We start from the raw sequence: 23990 nt of genomic DNA on the forward strand, positions 1-23990 counted from the left end.
TGCTAAAGAACTGTAGTGATCAATAAGCACAGACTTGTACTACAGCTTTCGATCTAGCAGGCAGCTAGTTTAACCTACACAAAATAGCTGTTTCTCTTCCTAAAGTTTCTGACTGGTGAGCTGGCTGATGTGACTTGGTTACTTCTGCATCTGCTGTTCTGATGGACTAATGAAGAGTGACTTAAATTACTGCTGTTATTGTTGTTGCTGACTCTACTGGACATGACATTAATTAGCATGGAAACTTCATTCGGCGTTGCACAATAACAAGTGAAAAAAAACCAAGTTTGGCTGGAAGACTTTCATCAAGACTTTCTCCCATATGGAGTAAGCAAAGCTCTTCAAAGGACCTTACAACACTCATCTTCCAGGACCATAAGGGGGTGGGAGATGGTTTAGCAACACTGTGAAACATGTAGTGTGGAAGTTTAGATATGACCTGAAGATGCATAGATGGAAAGCAATCTTTTTTCATGAAGAACAGGTCATGCCAGATAGCTTAGACAACTTGCACAAAATGACAGGATTAGCGCACAAAGGGAATGCAATGCGGCAGATCTGATTTTACAGAAACATTATTTATGGGTTAGTGGGTGGACAAAAGTTTTCTCAACAGATTTTTACACATCGAATCATACACAGGGAGTTCAAATGGTTTCTTTAGCCTCTACTTAGTGCTACTTTCTAGATAATATTTTGCTGAAATTTAATTTATCTAGACTTTAATGAGACTTTTGGTACTTTAGTGCCTGGAAAATTATTACTGACACTGGAAATATGGTGCCTGGTTACAAATATCGCAATGAAGATATGAAGTTGCCAGACATATTATAAACAGAGCATAATTATGGTATTTACAGTGGAACATCAAAATGGGAAGAGATGCCAAGTGGCATTTCTCAGAAGTTAATATTGGGACTGATACCATCTAACGTCTTCCCTAATAATTCAGAAAATCAAGTAAATTGTACATTGATCGAATACACAGTAGACACAAGAGGAACATGAACTACAACACAGCAGGTGAGTAGGTTGAAAAATACCCCCAGAACAATCTGGAGATCTAAGAGGGATAGAGAGAAGGGTGCATTTAAAAGGGAAGATATTTAATGTAGACAAATGCAGAATAATAAGCTTAGAGAAAATTAACACCCATCTCAAGTAACCAAGTGGGAAAATGCCAATTTCATTACAAAAAAAAAAAAAAATTAAGAAAAATCCAAGAGATTTCACAGTTTATTCACACTGAAAATTCACATTGGGGTATATGCATCAGGTTTGACAACTTGTTTGCTACATTCCAGCCTGATGTGATTTTAAAAAGAAGAGTAACAGATTCCCTTAAAAATCTGCCTTTTAAAATAAATTTTTACTTCTTTTATATGTATACTGAATGCTCATAAAAGACCCAATTTACAGTCCCATCAGTGGAAATAACACAGTAGTAATGCAACTTAAGTAAGATGCACAGAAGCAACACATATGAGGTCTAAAGGTGGAGGTCAGGAAGCCAAAGCCCATCTGTCTCCGATACTGTCGAGGAATTCTAAGTGTTCACTCTATGCAACAGAGCAAAATCCATGAAATACTAGATTGCCACTGTTCTGTTGACTTCAATTTTGAAGCTTAACTATACCTTAAGGAAAGCTATTACTGTATTAAAGAAATAACATTCTGAGGGATATTTAAAAAAAAAAAAAGGAGGCGTAAACAAATACTGTAACAAGTTTGCTGTGTTAAATGACTACTGTAAACAGTAATGAAACTTAAATACTATCTGTAGGATGGAAATTGTCAAAAGAATAGACCCTTTGCAATAAAATTAAACTGTAATTACATAAATTCACTAAGTATAGGAACATATTTTATGACACAAAAAAACCCTACACGGACTATGTTAGAGAACTACTCCTCGCTGAGGGTTCAAGACACACTATCTTTTTCCCATCATTATTTGGTTAACAATACTCATAGTACAAGTACATTATTTTGTCACAGGAATGATTCATTACAAGAAAATATAAAAACCTTATCAAACTGAATATTACTTTTCTTCCTAAGGCAGCAATCCAAATATAGCTGATGCATACAAAATGGCTGATGTGATAGCAATCAATAATTATTTTTTTTATGTATGCTTAAAAACCTGCTTACCAAGGGGAGCCATATATTCTGAATCCCCTCACCGTCACTTCAGAGTCTTGAAGATAGATGCAGTTTGTTAGAAGAGACTGTACATTTTCATAGCTCTCTGGCTTCAGCTTAGAAACAGAAGGGAAATAGTAAAAGTCCTGCTTGATCAAGTCAGCCATGAATTCCTGGTCAAAGGTCAATTCATGATTTCCTGCTATCACAATCTTGTACTCATAGGGCAGGCTACCTAAAACAGTGAAAAACAAACAAATTACTTGTTTTATGGAAAATCTGATAAAAGAAAACAGACTCACAGACTATTATCAATTCTTATAATATGTTCACATATTGGAAACAATCGAGCACACCCCTTACTACGTTTTACTGCAATTCCTAGTGATTTCAGGTAAACGACATTACTGTCTTTTTCAGGGCACACTATGATTTAGCATGCTTAGCATTAATGTGTTGAAATTACTTTCAACTCATCAACCTTAAAAACCAGTCTGCAGACTTCTGCTCTACTATTTACTTCTAGTTAATTGCCATTTGTGCTGCAAGTATCACTTACTGTGACAGTGATGATAACTCTTTGACAGAAATTAGGGTTCAAAGAAGATCAGCCGTAACGCTCATAAAATAATGTCAGCTCTCTTCTCCCAGAGCTGTGGTCTTTATCTGCTTTACTGAGGAGGTCTTACAGACTCAGAACTTGGGTCAGCCAGAGAGGTTTGCTGCCCTCTTTGCCCTTCCAGATCAAGCCTTCAAGCAAGATGGAGATTGGATTTAGCTGTCAAAACTCCACATCCCACAAAGAAGTCTTGCAGTCTGCCTCGATCCCATGTTTTTTCCTGCTCCATTTTCTCAGTGACTTCCTTAGATCCATGGACTATAATTTAAAGTGACTCATGTTCAAGAATATTTCACAACCCGTATTTAGCGAAAAACCTTACAACCTCCTGCTGACTGTAAGAATATGCATGCCCACACACATGGGTTCTCCCTGAGAGCAGCACTGCAACAGAAACTTTCCACCTGACTCCACATTTGGTTATCAACTGGATTCTGTCCCTGAGAGCAGACATCACCCGCCTCAAGAAGCTCAAGAGAAACCACCTGAGTACATCTGAGAGGAAACAAGGACAGAAATTGTGTAAAGCTGCATTCATTAGCTTTGCTTCTGCCCTGTTAATGTGCATCGGAATGAAGACAGTCAGAAAAGGAGACTGGGACTAGAAAGAAATACTTTCTTGAAAATGAGATCCACCATGCATAGCAGCTATCTCGTCATTTTTAACATGTATTGTTGATAACATAGAAATGATCCCAACCCTAACCTACACGTAGGATATTTAGAGAAGGTAAACCATGAGTCAATAAACAGTGGCTAAAGTTGGCATGAGTAGACTTAAGAATAAAATGCAAGAGTGTAATTCAGAGTTACAGAAATAGAGAACAATGCTAGCCCAGAGGAGATTCCAGAAGGCTAAACTCATTATTTGCCAAATGAAAAGATCTGGGTAACTCTGAAGTATAAGTTTCAGACACTTGGAACGCCTGTATTAGGAAAATTGATTGTACATTTTCCAGTCTTTCCTGTGGACTCTATACACATGTGACTTTAGAATATTTACTAACAGAAACTGTTTTCAGGTACTGATAATTACATGTTGAATGCTAGATTCTTTTTTTTTTTTACCTGAACAACTACCTGAGATGTACATTTTGTAATTTTTGCCTCTGAAATGCTTAGCATTTTGCAGATGTGCACTCCATCTCTACAAGTTTTCTGGGTGTCTGCACACATACACGCACAAGTTAAGAATGTTACTTACATGCTACAATATGTATGGGCATCTACAGGCCTTAAAGCATTCTTGGGAAACAGGAAAATAACAAAATCCTGGGTGCTGCAATGCCGTTAACAATTCCATTTCTGTTGTTTTGTAAATCTTTTCCAGCTCATCTGATCCATCCATCTAGCAGCCAAGAACCTGCACAAGCTTGTTATAGTTGTTGCTTCCACTAATGTATTTATGTCATGTTGCTGTCTGTGGGTGTTACTTAAGCAAATTAGCAAATTACTCTAAATGTACAGTTACATTTATTACAGTGGCGGCCAGAAGCGCTGCTGTAGTTACAGGTCTGTCAGCTTTTCAATTAACAACTGTGTTTTTGATGAGTTTGCAGCTCAAGTTTTTTTTCTTTCATTCCATACCAGGCGGCACCTTGCTAAACTCATTTCCCTCTTTTTGCCTCCACAACCTCTCTTTACTGTTTAAATCTTATTTTTTTGTCTAATAGATATTTTTTGCTGCTTGGATGTAAATTTAGAAGTAATTTTTTTAAAGTTTGCTCCTTAGAAGACTTTAGAACATGCTTTGGTTTTCACTCCAAGTGCTCTCTAAGTGCAAAGTCAACCTTAGGTGTAAATCTGTGAAACCTTGTTCTTGGTTGGGCACTGCTGTCATGAAGTGCAAGATGCCAGTTGAGCAGCTGCAGATGAAGACCCTCAGCTATCAGACCACCATACTGATTACACATTTGCCATCTTCCCTGCTTCCAGTGTGATCTGTACTTACCAATGTTCACCCTGGTCCACATACAGAAATCAACACTGAACGCTAAACATCTCTTTGCACTAAAGCACAGTCCTGCTGCTGCTGCTGCTGACTTCAGAGGGACCAACACCACCTTACTGCAGCACGACCATAGCCCCATGTGGTGTGTCAGCACAACCCTGAGAAATGTTGAATGTTGCAAGTACCTTTCAAAGAATTAAGATCCACCAAACATTAGCAGTATCTGATCAATATTTACCTGAAAACTACCTTTAAGAAGAAAATCTTTCCTACTTCTGAGGTACAACTTCACACTTTTCCTTTTTATATGTTATTATTTAAACTGTTCTTACTCCATTTTGTCCTTCCAACACAAATACATGGTTTTCCATACTTAGGCACAGACTACTGCACAATCTGTAGCTTTGGCTCAGTCCCTGGCTAGGACCAAGTCCTTCCCCAGAGCACATAGCCTAATAGCTATTTTATGGCTGTGTTTTTACATGTGTCCATAACTTTAGAACAACCACTTTTCCATCTATTTTTTGTGCCACCTGCTCTTGATCAGAGATAATTCAAACACTTCCAGGCTGACCGGTTTATTCCCATACCTGCCAGTAGGTGCTAATGACAACCTGTGTAGAAAAAACACCTGAGACTTTTCCTGTCCCTTGTTATACAAACTGAGCTGAGAATGTTGAATTCCCACTCATGCAGGTTTTTGTTGCTTCTTACAGCAACTGGAGACATGGTGGAATAGCACCCCTGACTGGAGTGATGCAATAGATGGACACAGGCTTATAACCTGTCTATCACAGGTCTATCACCTTTGAAAAGTCAGGGGGATTGGAGAAGTTTCCCATGGCTGGAAAAAGGCAAATGGTCCCATTCACCTTCACAAAAGGCAAAAAGGGGGATCTGGGGAACTACAGGCCATCAAGCTTCACATCAGGCCTGGGAAAATTATGGAACACATCTCTCTCAAAGTAATTTTCCAAGCAGTGAAGGTCAGGAAAGTGAATGGGAACAGCTACCAATGATGGCTAAACCATACCTGACTAACACAATTGCTTCTATGAGGAGATGACTGGCTCTGTGGTGAAGGGGGAGTACTGGATGCTGTCTGCCTTGATCTTAGCCTTTGACACAATCTCCCATAGCATCCTTATATCTAAATTGCTAAGATAAGGATAGGTGATAAGGTGGGTCAAGTATTGCCTAAAATACTGAGCTCAAAGGGCTAAAACTAGTGGTACAAAGTCCACCTGGAAGTAAGTCACTAGAGGTATCCCTCAGCTAGTGATGTTGGGGCCAATACTACTTCCCTTCTTTACTAACAGCTTGTATAATCTGATGGAGTGTGCTTTCAGCAGATTTGCAGACAACACCAAATTAGGGGTGAGGATATGCCAACCCACTCTGGAGGGCATGTGTGCTATTCAGAGGAACCTCCAAAGGTTAGAAAAATGGGTTGACAGGAACCTCATAAACTTAATCAAAAGCAACCGCAAAGTCCTGCATTTGCGTTTGCATATTCCTATGATGGAGTAACTTAATTCAACAAGACTCGGCAGTGTGTCTTTGTGCAAAGCCAGACAACCACACTGTATTAGTTAACAGTGAAAACAGCTGAACAAAGGGAGTGATCTTTCTCCTCTATCTAGCACTTATGAGATCACGTCTGGAGTGTGGTGCCCCGTTCAGGGTTCCTCAGTAAAACTACAGACAAACTGAATGAAGTTCAGCAGATGGCTGCCAAGATGGCTGGGGAATGTGGCATATGGGAAGAGGCTGAGATGTGAGTCTCTTCAGCCTAGAGAAGATGAAGATCTTACTGCTGCCTGCAACTACCTGATCTCAGGATAAAGAGAAGCCAGAGCTAGGTTCTTCTCAGAGGTGCTCAGAGATACAAGAGGCAACAGACACAAGTGGGAACATGGTAAAAGGAAAGACTTTTACCATGAGGATGGCCAAAACATGGAATAGGTGCCAGAGCAGCTGTGAAATCTCCACTCTTAGAGATATTCAAAACTCAATGGACAAGGTTCTGAGCAGCCTGTTCTAACTAGGCCTGCTCTTAACAGGAAGTTGGACTCTATGACCTCCAGAGGAACCCTCTATCGTGTGTGATTCTGGGTTTCTTCAAGTCTACACCAGAAAACAAACAGTAATTTTAAACAACCTGCAATGTTGCAAGAAATTTAAAACTCATTTCATGGTGTGATTCTAATGGAACAAATCTATAGTATGCAAACAATTTCACAGGAATGACTAGAGAGTATGTTCCATTAACTGGTATAAGTTCCTCACACTATCCATTTAGCAGATGAGTAGGCCTAAATACCCAACTGATAGCCAATTAACATTTGATGATGGCATGTGGCTTTACTGGTGGGCAGGTAGCAAACTTGATATTAATACAGAAGCTCTATGTATACAAAGATATTATAGAAAATTTGTGTCTGTCACAGGAATTCTGCACACAGAAATTCTGTACACATATCCAGGACAAAACTCATTCACCAGTAAAATTAAGGCATCAAGCATGTAAGAAATAGATCTGCCCTTCAGGAGTGCCAAGAAACACACGCAAGAACATATGCTATAGGAGTCAAAGATGTATTTTCAAAACAAAAAAAAAAACAAAAAAAAAAAGGCAAAGTTATGAATTTGGGGGAAAGTTTTCTTTTTTTTTTTTCATCTCTTATTTTGACTAGCCAAAACAGGTGTTTTCACTCAAAGACCAGGGATTCCCCTGTTCTTGGCACCTGAGAAGCTTCTCCTAAAATATCCCTATAACCTGGAGAGGAGCTACAACTAGAATTGGTTGACAAAAAAATTACCTAAACAGTATTCTGTATTAAAATTACTAAAATACCACTTGGATGCAATGGGATATATTTGGAAATTCCTGTAGTGACTCTGACATTACCAAGGAAACAAAATGAACCAAAATATCAGTTTAAAATATTTGGGGGTGAATAAAAATTCAATTTCTAAGCAATTTTTTTTTTTTTCTAGAATAAGGAGGTTTTCCCTCCCATAAAGTCTAAATTGCAAGAAATTAAAATTATTTTCCTCCATAATGAACCTCTAGCCACTTCATCCTATTTGGATTTGGAATCAACAGAAATGTTTACACATCAAAATTCTGTCAGAATCACACTGGCTCAAATTCAGTCCTGGGCTTCAGGGCTTTTAGGCCACATCCAACTTTTGCCTTCTGCCAATTTGGAATGGGGCTCCAAGCCACCATTCACTCTTTCAACCTCTATTTTAATGTAGCATGAGATTTTCCCTTCCTTTTCCTTCATCTCTGCTACACGGTTTTTCATCTTTCCTGCCTCATTTTCCCATCTCTTCTCCTTTTTGTAATCTCTCCCTGTATGCAGAAAAATGCTGGAGACAGATTACCTCACACTTAATTTAGCAGTTTTAACAAAGGGTCTCTTTTTCTTACAGAAACAAAACTTGAAGAAGTACAATGCTTCAGACTTCTGTATGCTTGTTTCTCAACATCCCTCTGAAAATGCCCAGTAGATTCAGAAGTCATTTGTTATATTCAGCAAAGTAAAGGCCTCAAAGGTACTTATGTTCCCTTGAGCTTCCTCAAAGTGTCTAAGAAGACTAATGCCCAGTCTGAAGAAGAGGCTTCAAAGGAATGAGACACCTAAGAATCCACAGAAAGTCTAGGAGACAAAATCCAAGAAGCTAGGCAGCAGTGGTTCTGCTCCCATAACAACAAAGTACACAAAGTTTCTGTCCTAAATCAATGTAATTTATTATTCTTTAGGATTATCTTGCTATCTTACTTTTAGACAGCTACAGCAAGCTTTCCTCAGAAAGTTTCTTAGCTTTTGTTGCTTAGTGTAAGAATCTGATAGCAGTTATGGTAATATAACATGTATAAGAATATAGATATTGTTCAGCTAATAACATCTTTGTTTATTCCCTTCATTACTGTAGATTGCTAATTAAGAAAATCAACTGAACATCTAATTTTTTGCAAGTTTATGCACCAATTACAAAATTATTACAGTAATTCTTAACTTCTAAACTACAGTAGGCCCTTTTTATGGCAAACATAATTTTTACAAAATAACTTGAAATGCTGGGGAACCATTACTTGAACTACAAATTGCATAATGCGAAGCACTGAACAATGTGCCTCTGTCTGCTATTTCTCTGCATCTCAATTTGTTCAAAGCAGAATTCTGGTGTGCTTAAAAGTTCATCCTGTTGCCTTCCTCGTAAACTAGATCGGCACTGAAAATAATTCAAAAGCAAATGCATGATGTTTATACTCCAGGCTCCTCGGGTACTAAGAGGTTAGGCATCTTTATCAAACAGTAACCTCCTCTGCAGCTTAGAGTTGTTATCAACTTGCAACTTCACCAAGATAAATGCAAACTTGTACAAGCACATGTGTTTTGCTTCTCTCCTGGTACTGTAGTGAGCAGAATTTTTAGTATTCATTAAAAGCAGCGACAATCATATAAGTGCCCACTTAATGCTCCTTCCCTCTCATTTCAACCTTTCAGAATACAGCAGTGAGTGATATAGTAAAAAGACTGCGTAACTGTCTCAGATTGCTTTTTAGCATCTCTTTGACAGTTCTGTGTTTAAACACTGGGGCTGATGTCTGGGAAATTCACATTAACATACTTTTTGTACGGTGTGTAATCTGGAATAACATTGTAAATGAACACTCCCTCCTAAATCATCTGTAACCTGCTAGCTCCAGACATTCTTGCATTGTAAAAGCCAGTAATTATATCAAGCACTAGAACAGCAAACACATACAGTACTGCTCACATTTACAAAACAGGGTTTCTTAGTATAAATAGATAAAGGCAAATCAATCTAAAAAATATCTGATAATAGCCTAACTTAGGCTCTTTGATATATTGAGTTTTATATGCACACACGCACATGTATAATAATTGGCCAAAATTACTTCTAAAAGAAAAATGGCTTCCTTTTATCCTCGTTTATTTAATCTCCCTGTAATTATGTAGAACGAACCCAATGCATGTTGCAAACTAGGCCATTAGAGTGGCTGTAGTGAGTCAAACCAAAAGATTATGTAGCTCTGGACCTTCTGTCCACTAGTGGTCAGTAACAGATGCCAAGGAAATTGTACGACTGCAAGGATTGTCTAGATTGAACCTTCCTTTGATATGTCCCCTTAGATTATTGCAATAGGTGGTTTGAAAAAACCCAACTATGTAAGCCACAGGGTCCATTTTAATAAATATTTTTTCTTTTTATTTCCTGGAATAGTTATAATCTTAAATAATACACATTTCTGTGGAGATAAATTTCTGCAACAGCTTTTCTGCCCTTTGGAATATTCTGTTTTTGGTTTATAACATGCATAACTGGGGAAAATGAAAGAAAAGAAGATAGAGAACTGTGTTAAAAAGTAACAATCAAAAATATATTAGAATTCCTGCATGGATCTCTCAGCACACTGACAGAGATTCCTATTCAGATTTTCCGATCCCAGAAAGGTGCTTTCAGTACCTCCCAGCTGTCACTTTCTGGAAGGGAGGACTACAAAGAGCTGTGTGTCATGTCACTGCACAAGGTGCACAGCACTAATAACAGTGTTTAATGTTTGTGTACAGTGCTTTGCAATAGATGTTCAAAGTGCTGCACTGACGATAATTAATCCTCCAACACATTCATGTGGTAGGTGGATCAAGCATCATTTTCACAATTTTACAAGGGGAACAATAAAGAGACTGTCACGTCTGAAGACGACTAACCACAATTTGGTTGCTTGTTTTCCTCAGGGTCTTTCAAGTATCTCCACCAGAGGCAATGACAATTCACGGAATCATACTCCAGGTCTTTCAGTTCCCTGGTTGACCTCTGCACATCTGTGCCACACTGCCTTCCTAAAGCTACACTTGTCTCCTAGTCTGGAGTAAGACTGAATGTTTTTACTCATATGTTATTTGGAGGGTCAGGGATCTCCGTATTTATGAAAATCACAGGACATTTTTAGGTGAGTCACCCCAGAGACTAAGAATCTTTAAGTCTGCCAACTTTCCACTCCACCATTAGAAAGAAGCAACCTCAGTATCAGTGGAAAATACAAGAAATCCCCCAAAAGCATATGTGTATTTGGAAGCACGAAATTAAAGAGAAAATCTTTTAGCACCTACGGCACCTACAGCTCCTACAGCTTGTCACCACTAAGCATGGGAGAAATACTCGGAGAACAGTTGTTCTGAGTCATCTTGCCAATACAGAGATGTAGTTTAAATATTCCCAGAGGAACCCAGCCAGTTTAGTGTTCAGAAGTCTTCAGGACATACTAACTCCCCAGAACTGGAGAGTGTGTTGTGGTGCACTTTTCTGTGCTCTACTGTCTGAGTCTTAGACGTACAAACGGATCTGAGCCATCACACATTTACGAAATGCAATAAAAACCAATACTTTTTATAGTATGCCTAGTCTTTTAAAAATGACATCTGTTCTAAATCCCTACACAGCTCAATGTTTTTCACTGCATTTCCAAAGCCATTCTTTTGTAAATAGATAATTAGTACTTAAATACTTCTTTCAAGGGGTTTCCACATTAACATAAAAATAGTGTAATTACCGATGGTCAAAATGGCATGACTACAATTTATAAATTCTAATTTCTTTTGCTGCTCTGAAGATTATTTTTTTTCTTCTTCAGCACAATTTTTATCTGTTTTAAATGTATTACTGAACCTAAAAATATGAAACACCTTTTAAGAGAGGAAGAAAAATCATTGCCATAGTTTTGTAAGATTTAACAGTAAAGCAAATGTAAAGCTAAGCCTAGTATTTCAGGCTTTTCTGAATATCTTTTATTTTTTATCAAAAGCTTAAAAGTAAGGATGACATTTATTGACCAAAATTAGCTGATTTTCTCCTACAACCTTATACCAGAAACTGGTAATTCCAGTAGTGCTACTCACTATAGCCGGGATGGCATCTTCAGACTAAAATACTTCTTTTTTTTTCTCCAGACTAAAATACTTTTTAGTCTGAAACAAAACAATTAACCTTTGAGCTGAATCTGCCTAGGTCAATTCCTGATATGCATGTCAAATAATTTAATCTATTTTGTGTGTGTGTGTACGATATACAGGTAAAATTAACATTTTCAGGAAAATACTCTAAAGAGTTAATTACTGTTTTCTATGACAATGCAAAGCCACCTTGTATTTTTTTATTTCAAATTTAGCTTGAACTTGAATTTCAAATAGGAAGACTTGTCTTTGACATTGGAAAATCTCAAGCAAACATACTGGAAGAATGGATATTATAAAATGTGTTAGTTTAAGTAATCTTTCCAATCCATGCACAGAAGAGAACTCACAGAGAGAATACAGAAGTATGTGCTGCAGCTCGTATCACAGATCAACTATTTAGTCAAATTTCCAGCAAAGTAACCCAGAAGCATAAAGCGGGTCCTGGAGCATACACAACTTGGAAATGATATTACAGACTTGAGCAAGGGGAATTACGTGAGCAACTGAGCCAAGCAGGCAATTTCCAGTGCCAACAATACGGGAGATGAAAAATAGACATGGTTTTGGAGTCATTATTTGATGAGTGCACTAAAGCAGGACATGTGTCTTTGTATTTGTCCTACATTCATATGCAGGTAGGGAATAAACAACAAAACGAAAAATAATGAAAAAGCTGAGGACAAGGATATTCAAGGATAGCTACAGTGCATAGTAAGCTTGATATATCTTACAATATAATCATAGAATCAGAGAACGGTTTGGGTTGGAAAGGACCTTAAGATCATCTAGTTCCAATCCCCCTGACATGGGCAGGGACGCCTCGCACTAAACCATGTCACCCAAGACTCTGTCCAACCTGGCCTTGAACACTGCCACGGATGGAGCATCCACACCTTCCTTGGGCAACCCATTCCAGTGCCTCACCACCCTCACATTAAAGGATGTTCTGCTACAAATCATGATGCTAAAGGGGATGTTTTCCCCTGCACTAACCACTAAGCCAGGACGTCAACAATACATGGCAATGGGATGCAGAGGCTGGTGTCAATGTGAGGACACCAGTGGAATCCTCACCTGCAATCTACCTCATCTAACCTTGATTACACAGGATCACAGAATTATTTGGGTTGGAAGGGACCTTTAAAGATGATCTAGTTCCAACCCCCCTGCCATAGGCAGGGACACCTTCCACTAGACGAGGTTGCTCAAAGCCCTGTCCAACCTGGCCTTGAACATTTTCAGTGATGGGACATCCACAACTTTTCTGGGCAACCTGTTCCAGTGCCTCACCAGCCTCACTGTAAAATATCATTTCCTTATAACCAATCTAAATGTCCCCTTTTTCAGCTTAAAACTGCTGCCTCTTGTCCTATCACTACAGGCCCTTACAAGAAGTCCTTCTCCAGATTTCTTAGAAGCTCCCTTTAGGCACTGAAAGTCCACAATAAGGCCTCCCCAGAGCCTTCTCTTCTCCAGGCTGAACAAGCCCAACTCTCTCAGCTTGTCTTCATACGAGAGGTGTTCCAGCCCTCTGCTTACTTTCATGGACCTCCTCTGGACCTCCTCTACCAGGTCCATGTATTGAGAAACAATTCCCCAGAATTATTTTCAGCTGTTTAAAGTGATGTCCCTAAAATCTCCTGGGCACACTGGAAAATTAGCTTGTGTTCAAAGCTGTCATACCATGTATCCTTATAATGTCATTAGAAAGTTTCACTGGCCTCATGCCCTTCTGTTCAGCCCTACCATAATACATATTTTATACTTCATTTTTTCAGATTCTCTAGAATTGGATTTTCAGATTTTGAAGAAAAATACAGTCAGAGAGGAAATCGTTTAAAAAAAGGAAAAGGTAAATTATAAGAACAGAAGAAAGGTTAATTCAGGGAAAAAGGGAGGGAAATTGTCAGGTTGGCACATCAGCAAGCCTTGTAAACTGACCATTCCTTTTTCCCCTCTTTTTCTAAGCTATCCCGAATAAGGGCAGCAAAACAGAAACCTGACTTGCAAAAGTACATCATGAAACTGCATGACTGGGCAATAGCAGGACAGATGAAACTGAACATAAATTTATGCAGAATAATTCAAGTGCAGGAAAATATATACCAACTACAGATACACACTGATGGGTTCTGAACTAGATATTACCATTCAGTAAGGAGTTCATAGAGTTCGAACAGGCAATTTTATGAAAATGCCATCTCATTGTTCAGTCACAGTCAAAAATAAAAACAGAATAATCCACAACACTAGAGAGGAAAAGAGACCAAACTAGGAAATTTCATTATGCCAGGGGATAAACCTGTGGTGTTCTCAGCTCATGTCTCACTGTTTTTGAAAGGATATAGAACAAAAGTGTACAAGGAGTGACACATATGATCAAAGGCATTTAAGGGCTTCTAAACAGACTTTAGACTGAAAAATATCTTAAGAGCAGATATGGGAAGAGCCTATAAATTCTTAAGCAGAATGAAGAATGAAATTATGAAATTGTTCACTTGTCTCTTCCAGTACTAGGAAATACCATATGACGCTAGTAGGTGGCAGGTTCAAAATAAGCACAGTACAACACAATCATAGAATCATAGAATGGTTTGGGTTGGAAGGGATCTTAAAGATCACCTAGTTTTAACCCCCTGCCATGGGCAGGGACACCTTCATGGAACTCTGATGTAAGATTGTTCACACTCAAAATTTACACAGATCCAAAAGGCAATTAAAAAACTAAGAAGAAAGATCTATATATTGAAAACAAAGTAATGCTGTGGCTCAGGAAGTCCCTGGACTGCCTACTAGAGAAAACTGACAATATATGCACATCCAGTTATCATCAGCATTTCATCTCCCCCATAGAGTTAGGCATCAATCTAGCCCTAGTAAAACCTCAAATCCCTCCCTGAGAAGCAGGGGGGGTGGAGGGGGAAGAAAAGTGAAAGAAAAGAACAAATTACCAAAAAGAACATGGTGAAATTAAATGAAGTGGAGGGGTTTAGGGGGCAGATGGTAAAAAATACAAAAGTAGATGACTAAGGGGCAGACAAAGCAGAGCACCTTGGCTGCTAGCTACAGTCAAAGACAATACTGGGCTAGACATACACATCATCTGAGCTGGTATAGGCCTTCCTGTGTACCCACATACAGTTAGCCTAAAAAAGAGAGAACATATTTTACGGTATGACTCAGCAAGCCAACGTGCCTCTATTAGCACAACACTTGAGCATGTGGTCCATATAACCATAAGATCCATGGAAGTTAATGATGTTAATGTAAAATATACTTTGCATCAGACAGGCACAGAAATTTTATGTAGAGCAGAAAGATAAAATCTGAACTTGCTGAAGGGCCTACTGAAAACATGGAATACACTGATAGGTAAGAGTGGCATAGACCCAAGAGGATACAATGGAACAGAAAGCTAAAAGGTAGGAATCAATGCTACACATAAAGATACGGAGAAAAAGGAGTAGTAGGATATGAATCTAGTGCCTAAGAAGAAGCTGAGATCAAGGGAAAGTGTAACAAACCAATATTCTAGCATTTATTCCAAGGCATAAACAAAGTTATAGTCTAATGATGGCAGAAGACATAGATTTGACACAGAACAAAATAATTAAGTGGGAAGCTAAGCCCTATGCTATGGGATGAAGGAACAGCCAGAGAAATTTGGTGGCAGCACGTCAGAATGATGCTGGAGGTAAAATTCCATGTTAGAGTCTGTCAATTGCTTTCTCAAGAAACTAGTCAAATGTTAAGATAAGGAAGAAGGAGAAGGTTGGATAAGCTGTGGGAGTTACAAAATCATGGAAGGTACTTGAAGCAGCTATCTAGAAAAATCAAAACTGTTGCAGACTAGTGCCTTTCACAACAAGATGCACAACTAGCAAAACCTTTATAAATTTCTTCTTCTCAAAGAGAACACTTTTATCATACTACCGTTTACTACAGATTTTGCAAACATTCAGGGTATTCCAGTGTTGCTGAATTGTTCATTAAAAAAAAATAATTAGAAAAGCTAAAGTTTCCATTTTGAATTCTCACTGACTGCAATTTAAAGAAATAGTTTACAGTTCTGAACTGGAACAAAACCTTAAATGCTAGCTGATGAAACCAACATCATGACGCCAAACTATTTTTTGGATCTTCCAGAATGAATTTAAAAAATAAGTTAAATTTTCCCTTTCTTCAAATTGCCAAGAAACTGAAAAAAACTCCACTTGCTAAATTTGCATATCTCAAAGATGCTCTTGCAAAGATATAGCTCAAACCACCAAGATCACCTTTTCCCAAACTGCGTGTGCTTCCATAAAATTGGACCATGCCTGTAAAGTCAGAAAATGAAACCTTCTTTTGGAATAAAAATGATGAAGAGACCACCACAGAAATGCCTTGGGAAATTTCCCTACTACACTGAGAGTCTTTCAGCTTACAGACTTCTTCAGAATACTGTACAGCTGTGACCAGCAGGGAGGCAGATGGAGAACAAGGGAGACAAAAACTGTGCAGCAAGTAATGTGTGTAGCCACCATCCTTGCTTGCTAACAATATCCCAAAGCACTTTTCTTCCCACATCAGCAGATAAATAAAATGGGTATTATTTAGAAGGGATAACCATATGATTTGTGTAATCTTTTTATGCTATTTTCAGTACATTATTATACTACATGATAGAGACCAATAAAATAGGATTAAAATTTGCTTTCTGTTTTACAACCAACCTGTTCCATTTGGATACCATTCTATGATTCAATGATACAGACAGAGGTGAGGGCACTATACCAGTGTGTTACTTCCACATGCTGTCCCTACCTTAGCACTCATAAAACAATGCAGTTGTTCCATGTGAGGCATGTTATTGGGTTCCCAAGCTCAAATAGGTATTTATCAGCCTTGCTAGTCTTTATTTGTTAGTAAATATTTGATTAAATTGTAAAGTCCTGACTTTTTTTTATATTCCATTTCAGCCTACATGTATCTGTCTGCTTCGTGCCTTCTCAATGTGGAATGCTGTAATATGTAGCAAAAAAAAGATAGGAATAATGCAAAAATATCAACTACAAGAAAGAAAATAAGCCTAAACCCTGAAATCCATTACTCTTAAACTGTGTCCTCTCTCTCAGCAACTCCTTCATTTCCTCTCACCCTTTTTTTGATAATGAAGTCTCAGAATCCAGAAGCCATTTTCATTCTAAATTAAGGTATCCACACTACTGCAGGAACAATACTGATCAGGGTTTTTGTCTGGATATGTTTTCCCATTTTCACTGTCTTTTTTTTTTAGCATATACAAAATGTTGCAGAAGCACATGTAAATCACCACTCTCTTGCCCAGCGGAACAGAATTTCAGTTACCAGTGCCAACAGTTGCCTACAGAAGGCATCTACATCTGGTCTGCTACATCCAAGACAGCAACCACCAGCACACGTTTTGCTTTGTTTGGAATTCATCACCGTGGTGCAGCTGAGACTCAGATAAAAAAAAAAAAAAAACAACTATGAGCCTCCAGGGTTAAACAGACAAATGTTTTCAGTCACAACAACTTTTTTTGGGAAGGAAGCAAAGCCGTAACAATGTATGTAAGAGGTTTTATGTAAATCATTAAAGGCCTACTGACTTAAATTGTTGCTAACACCAAGAAGTTGCTTAATGTACACTTGAGAGTGTGAAGGCAGAACAGATGAATTGTCTCACAAATCTTATTTGCTCAGTTGGAAAAATGCAAAAATATTTGTAAAAAAAAAAAAAAAATCTGACTCCTGCTGATTGCCATTGAAATTTAACGGTCTAATTAATATTCATCATTTCTGAGTGCATGATGGCTTTTACTGAAGAGGCAGAAGGGGCAGATACAATCAGTAAACAAATTTACTGTCAAATCCACACAGAATTCAATACCTACCTAGCCACTCGTTGAATTTTTTTACTTCACTAGGAAGTCCCAGCTCAGTAAAATCACCAGCATGTATTAACACATCTCCATATGGCATTTGGATGGGATCAGTTCTTGAGTGAGTATCAGAAATACAGACAAATCGTGTATATCCTGGAGGTTTGGGAGCATCATGGGGCACCGGATCAACCCTGTAGGAAATGTATCATAACAAGGTTATAAAGTACTTATGTACTTCTTAGTGTCTACTTTGCAGTTCTAATACTATTTTTTACCTTTACAAAAGATTACACAGACTTCTAGATCTGGCTGATGGAAGGGATTTATTAAAACAAACCTAACACTAATGGGAGGTGTAAAAATTCTTGATGTTCACATCACAACATTTTCAGTATTTGTTGGGTAGATGGATTAATTTAAAGAGATTAAGGAAAAAAGACTGGACTATGGCAGTTGCTCTGACACAAATACAAATAAATCAAAGGCATCACCAGTTTCAAAGGAATACTTACTATCCCGTTTCACTGTTTAAATATGATTACACAGTATACAGGGAAAAGATTTATTTTAGATACATAAATACATTTAAATGCATTTTTTCCAATTATAACTTTTTTTTTTCCTGAGAGTTACATAATTCCAGCAAATTTAATTAACACATTTTGGAGATATGTTTCAGTGTGTTAATGTAAAGCAGCGTAAGAACTCTCCTGACAACAGCTGTAAATGTACATTCGAGTCTGACTATTTCAGGATAAATGTGGCAACTTTCTGGGTTTAATTATACTAAATGAAATCAGATGCTGTGAGGGGTGAAGCTGCATTGTTCAGAGCCCAATCTCGATATTCAAAACTGAGGAAACTAAAAGATCTGACCCAGTTTGATGAGACATGGTTTAGAAGACGAAAGCAGAGAATACTCCTCTGCTATATGAGGAATACTGATTTTCAACTCAAGTCTCTTTACCCTCAATCCATATTTTGTTAAAATATATATAAGCAAACATATCTATATGCAGCTATACCATATCTGCTATTCCAGTTAGGGAATTCTCGTGGAATAAAATTTAAATGCCAGAGATGCAAGAATTATATTTATGTCACTAGAAAACAGAAAGAGATAAAGAATTGTTATGAATTATTTTACCTTTCCAAAATATATTTTGAAAGGACAAATAAAATTAGTTTGGTTCAGTGTTGTAGTATGTAATACATATCCTTATCCCTTGCTGGTTGGGCTTCAATTCAAGAGCTTACTTTTATATAAATAAACTCAGAATGAAAGTTAGAGATCTTTGCTATTAATAATACTACCCCTGTTTACTGGGTAAATTTTCAAAAGGCATTTTATTGCTTGAAAGATATAAGAATATTTATAATCACATAATCTTTTCTCCAAGTCAAACAATTCTATGAAATTTATACGCTGGTAAACTGAGGTGGTTTTGACAACCCCATGAGACTAGTAAGAGAGTGAGGAATAAATCTAAAACATTCAAATCTTATTAAATACAGAGAAAGTTCTTAGCATTTTCCATAATATAACTACGCATCTAGAGTATGAACAAATTATTTCATACCAGTCTTTCCTACACCTTTTTAGGAAGAAGAAATGTTGGGGCTTTTACAGCAGTCCTGGAGAAACAGATTTTGAGCACAAGTACCCTGTAGTTGTCTTTTTGAAGTTCCAGGTTTTGAGCAGAAAGTAACCAAACAGGGAGTAAGGAGTAAAACCTGCTGTGGTCAAATCATACCTAATGAATACCCAGAAGTATATATATGCTAGTGGGATATGTAAGCAAGCATGTACTTCAAGTTGTAAAACTTAGCTTACAAAGAGTGGAACATTTGGACCTGAGAGAGCAGCTGCAAACACTGCATGTAAGGCTGAGGGAGTGTGCACGTTACAAGAGAACGACAGGCACGTGTAGAAGGGTAGGCAAAAAAAAAAGTCAGATGCAGGAGGAATTAGGCATAGGAGGCCACAGTATCAACCGTGCAGCTGCATTACTGCCATCATGTGTTAAAACCACCTCTGTTTTGGAGGGAATAGAGCTGCCATAGAGCAAGTTCCATGGGCGGTGAGTGGAAGTAGCAGGGCTGCAAAGGAATATGGATGGCGAATGGCAGGGTTTTAGACTAGTGAGTGAGACTTATCATAAGGTGTGATGGGTAATGTATTCAATTCATGGAGTTCCTCCACAAAATGAACTGTGATGGATAGATAAAATGATGAGATGATGATCCTGCCTATCACTTTACCCATACAAGCTAAAAAGATTAAACATTAGTTCAGTAAACAAATTTCTGATTATTGTTCTTGCTGTCCACCATGTGCGTTATGGGTCATAGTAGTAACCCAGCTTTAAATTATGCTTACTACCCTGGTACAACATAAGAATATGGACCGGTCTAAAATACCACTTTTTGACTTTCCATGGTAGGGCAGCCTTTAAAGCGGGTGCTGCTTCTCTTTCAGAAATCTCAGCACAGCAGTAAGTTGGGTGTTGGGGAGTAGCATGCATTTCACATGTTGCTCCTCTGTGGCTGAATGGAAAAAACAACAGACTTACCATGGCAACCCATGCAGCACATAATACACATGCTTTTTCTTATAGTTTGAATGGGGATGGGGAAGATGTGGACAACATGTTCCTGGCTGCTGAAGTATATATAACTTTTAAAACATGTGCAATGGGCCAGAGAATTTTCATGGGGAAAAAAGCATCAATAAAAAAAGAAAAAAACAAACGAGATGCAGATTTTTCACATGGAAGTGATAAGCACATACTGAGGCCATATATAGGTAAAAACATATGTCAAGTTTCACAAACGCATCTAAGTTGTATTACTGGAAATAATTTCTGAAGGCTTCATCCCCATAATCTTGTGTAATGCATTCCCACAGCAGCTGTCACACCAACACCCAATGCACTGCTTGCAGCTTGAGCAGAGGATTAAAGATCTGCTGATTATTTTTGTGCAAATGCTTTTGCTTTTCTTTAAACTCGTATGAAAACTTGCAGAGAAATTGAAAAGCAAAGTCAAAAAATCTCAGAGCAAAACCACTGCCAGAAGTTAGTTTATATATTAGGTCTCATTGATTTCACAAAGGAGCAAGACAGGAACTTTCCAGACGCAAGTGACAGACTTGAAAGCACTGCCAGAATTTACCACCCTTGTCAGTGGCAACCCAATCACCACACAAGCACAGGTATGACAGACCAAGATGGGGCTATGAATAGGTTCTCAGCATGTTATGGGTGCTAAAAGTGAAACAAGAAATACAGAACTGCACGAAGGACCAAGGAAGAGCTGCAAGACTGAATTCAGAATAAAAGGAGCACAAAACTCCCTGTAGTTAGTTTACTACGAGTTCATATGTTAACAAGTCTATGTGAAATCTGTTTACAATTGCCTTCAACATCACTAATACAGGTATTTTGAACCATACACAAAGACACAGGAAAGCCTTCACCTCTCTGAAGTCAGTGACAAAACTTGTATGGACTAAAGCAGGGCTAAGATTTCACCCATAACAATCGGGAATAAAAGGTGCTTTTGTTACACTTTTTATGTCTACTTTTCCCTTCTTTGTTACTATTCTATTCATTGGTAGCAGGCAAAAGCAATCCTGCTGGTATTCAGCAACATTACTTACAATTTCTGTACCAAGAAGAAGAGGAGGTCAGATTGTGGTTAAATGTTTCAATTGATTTAGCCTGTTTTTCTAGTTGTACAAGCTTCTTCAGTAGTATTAATCATTTATGAGAAATTGCTAAACTCTTCTGAGGATCCATTTTCTCTTGATAGCTTATTTTCAACTACTTGCTTAGGTGCTGAACTTCTATCATGCAGTTGACTGTCTAAGCCCTCCAGTAATATGATTTGCTACTGGTTAGAAGTTGTAACAGCATATTGTTGAGTACTAAGTGGATACTAATAAATAACTTATTTTCAGTCCAGTAGGAAACATTCAGCTTTTAAGACCAGTGAAAAAATTCATGAGTGCCCAAGAACTGTCTCAATAGTCACAAATAGCTAAGCCTCAGCAAATAAAGCAACCTGCACTTGGCATTTTCATTTGTAAAAGTATTTCTGAACCCACATTTGTTTGTTTGTACTTTTGCTACCATTTGCCAGCTCTGTAAACAGAAGATGTTTCCCAATGCTAACACTCTACTCATTTTACTGTTTGCATTCCAACAGTATCTAAAAAAACCCAACACAGACCATGAGCTAATACCCTGCCCCCAAAACCTGAGTGGTTTGCTCACTACCCTGATATATATGTCAGTCTTCAGATTTTTTTTTAATAAAGTATCTCATTTATGCCAAAGAATGTACATAAGCATTCACTAAACAGACACACAGAATTCAAATAGTCACAACTTACGAGTTTTTTAGCTATAGAAATCATGGCTTGTGTTTGTAAATTATCAGATCATATTAAATACCAAAAATGCGAATGAGGTGATTATTTATCAGTCTTCCCAAAGGAAAAAACTTTCCATTAAAAAAAATGAAAACCAGCCTTCTGATCTAAAGAGAAGGCTGCTTCTCTCTATAATAAACACAATAAAATGATGAAGACATTTTTATTCCCTATAAAAATATTTTACAGTAGATTTTTATACTTAATTTATTTGTAATAGCTTTACTGTTTTGCTCTTCCTTCTGGCTTTAAAGTTTATGGCAGGTTTCATTTTGTAATTATAATTCTCCACTTTACATTACAAGTAAATCATTTAGAGCAGTTAATTTTACTGATGTTGTCATTATATAAGAAGTCAGAAACAAACACATTATTTTAATTACTCTTTAAGCACTTGGCATCTTCAGCACATCAGTATGAAAGTAAGTTGTCGGATGGGTGCCCACACTATTTTATTTATTGATGTGATTTTTCCCTTGTATGTAGCTGTAATATAACTAACCAAACAGTATATGTTGTACAGAGACAGGATGGTATTTTCAACAGCTATTTACATCAATAAGTAAGTGCACAATGCAAACAAACATTATTAAGATCACAGAAAGTATTCTTGTAGCATCTCTCATTACCACTGCTTGTTGTTTATTTCCCTTTTTAATACGTATTATGTATTAAAGTAATGCTAGATGAATGATCTTTCTCCCATCCTTTAACAAAGTACTTGCCCTTTCCAAAAGGACTGATTTTGTATCATTACAGTAATTATTATTAGAAAGGCAGCAAAATGGTGTTCTTTGAATTCTTTTTGACTGGTCCATCAAATACCACACGACAAGGCAATAACAATTCAGAAGGCTGTTCTAGAGCAATAACAAAACTATAATACTTACATTTGCACATGTGGGGGCTGAAAACGTCCCTGGTTAATGTTGTAGAACGTGAAAGCCTGTGTGGGGTTGGAGCTGTACTCATCCACTTCAATTATGAGTCTACTGTGCTGATGCCTTCTAGCTGCCATAATGTGTGACTGGGAGAAAGCCATGCTTGCACTGCGTAGTTCAGCTTTTTCAGGCAATCATATCTGCTATCTTCCTACATCGACGGAAGAAGACCATGACATCTCCTTACCTAATCAGCACACTCCCCTTCGAAAAACCTAAAAGCAGATTGAAGAGAAGGAGCATAACTGTTTGACAGTTAATATGTTTGGAATTGCTTTATTTAATATGAGATGGAGATGAAGATGAAGGGAGGATATGGAGGGGCGAAGACACATAGACTCAAGAACTCATCACAAACCTTTCCAACTCAGCAATTTGATGAACATACTTTAGCTGTGGGTGGGAAGCACGGAGAGGAAGTAAACTTGCTAAAGAACACAGGGGCAACTTGCTCAAGTATTTTAGACATGTAATACGACACTTAAAAGGTATGGCAGCCATTCAGAATGGTGTGTCAAATAACAGTGTTTCTTCAACCTAATCATTTCCTTTCCTTTTTATTGCATTGCTCGATATTTATTCCCCACTCTGCTTAAAAAAAAAAAAAAAACGAACAACCCACCATACACAGCTGTGTACAACGAAAAGGCGAGTTAATCAAACAAGAATCAGTTTAACCAATTCTTCAGAAAGTTTGCACCATTTACTACCAGGAAGCATTGCAAGTGGTTGTTCTTTACATCCTAAGGAACAGAGCAAAATGCCTTCTGTGCCCTTGCTCCTGGTTTTATAGCATCACTGAAGGAAGTCGTGACACAGATATGGAGGGCTGCCCCCTACAAACAGTTTCTCTTCTCAGTCAACACTTACCCAACATTCTGAATTCACTGGAAAAGAAAGCAATTCAGAGGCTAACACACAGTTAAGTGTTACTAAGTATTTAAAAAAAAAAAAAAGTAAAACCCGTACAGGTTTTATGCTTGGGAATAAGTTTTTCCCTGAAGGTTATGCAAGTC

General features: G+C 37.8%; 1 protein-coding gene across 1 annotated transcript in view; it reads right to left on the bottom strand.

Moving 5' to 3' along the window:
- MPPED1 (metallophosphoesterase domain containing 1) overlaps positions 1-23190 on the bottom strand; it is a 48360-nt gene extending 25170 nt beyond the window's left edge. Inside the window, exons 1-3 of the mRNA XM_010023338.1 lie at positions 22924-23190; positions 17608-17789; positions 2155-2380 (exon numbers count right to left, since the gene is read on the bottom strand). Of these exons, the coding sequence (XP_010021640.1) occupies positions 2155-2380; positions 17608-17789; positions 22924-23075 (560 nt within the window). The 5' untranslated portion in view covers positions 23076-23190. The remainder of the gene's footprint in view (positions 1-2154; positions 2381-17607; positions 17790-22923) is intronic.
- Positions 23191-23990: the final 800 nt, after the last annotated feature.

Source organism: Nestor notabilis, unplaced genomic scaffold (assembly GCF_000696875.1).
Source record: "Nestor notabilis isolate BGI_N333 unplaced genomic scaffold, ASM69687v1 scaffold23801, whole genome shotgun sequence".
Lineage (NCBI taxonomy): Eukaryota > Metazoa > Chordata > Aves > Psittaciformes > Psittacidae > Nestor > Nestor notabilis.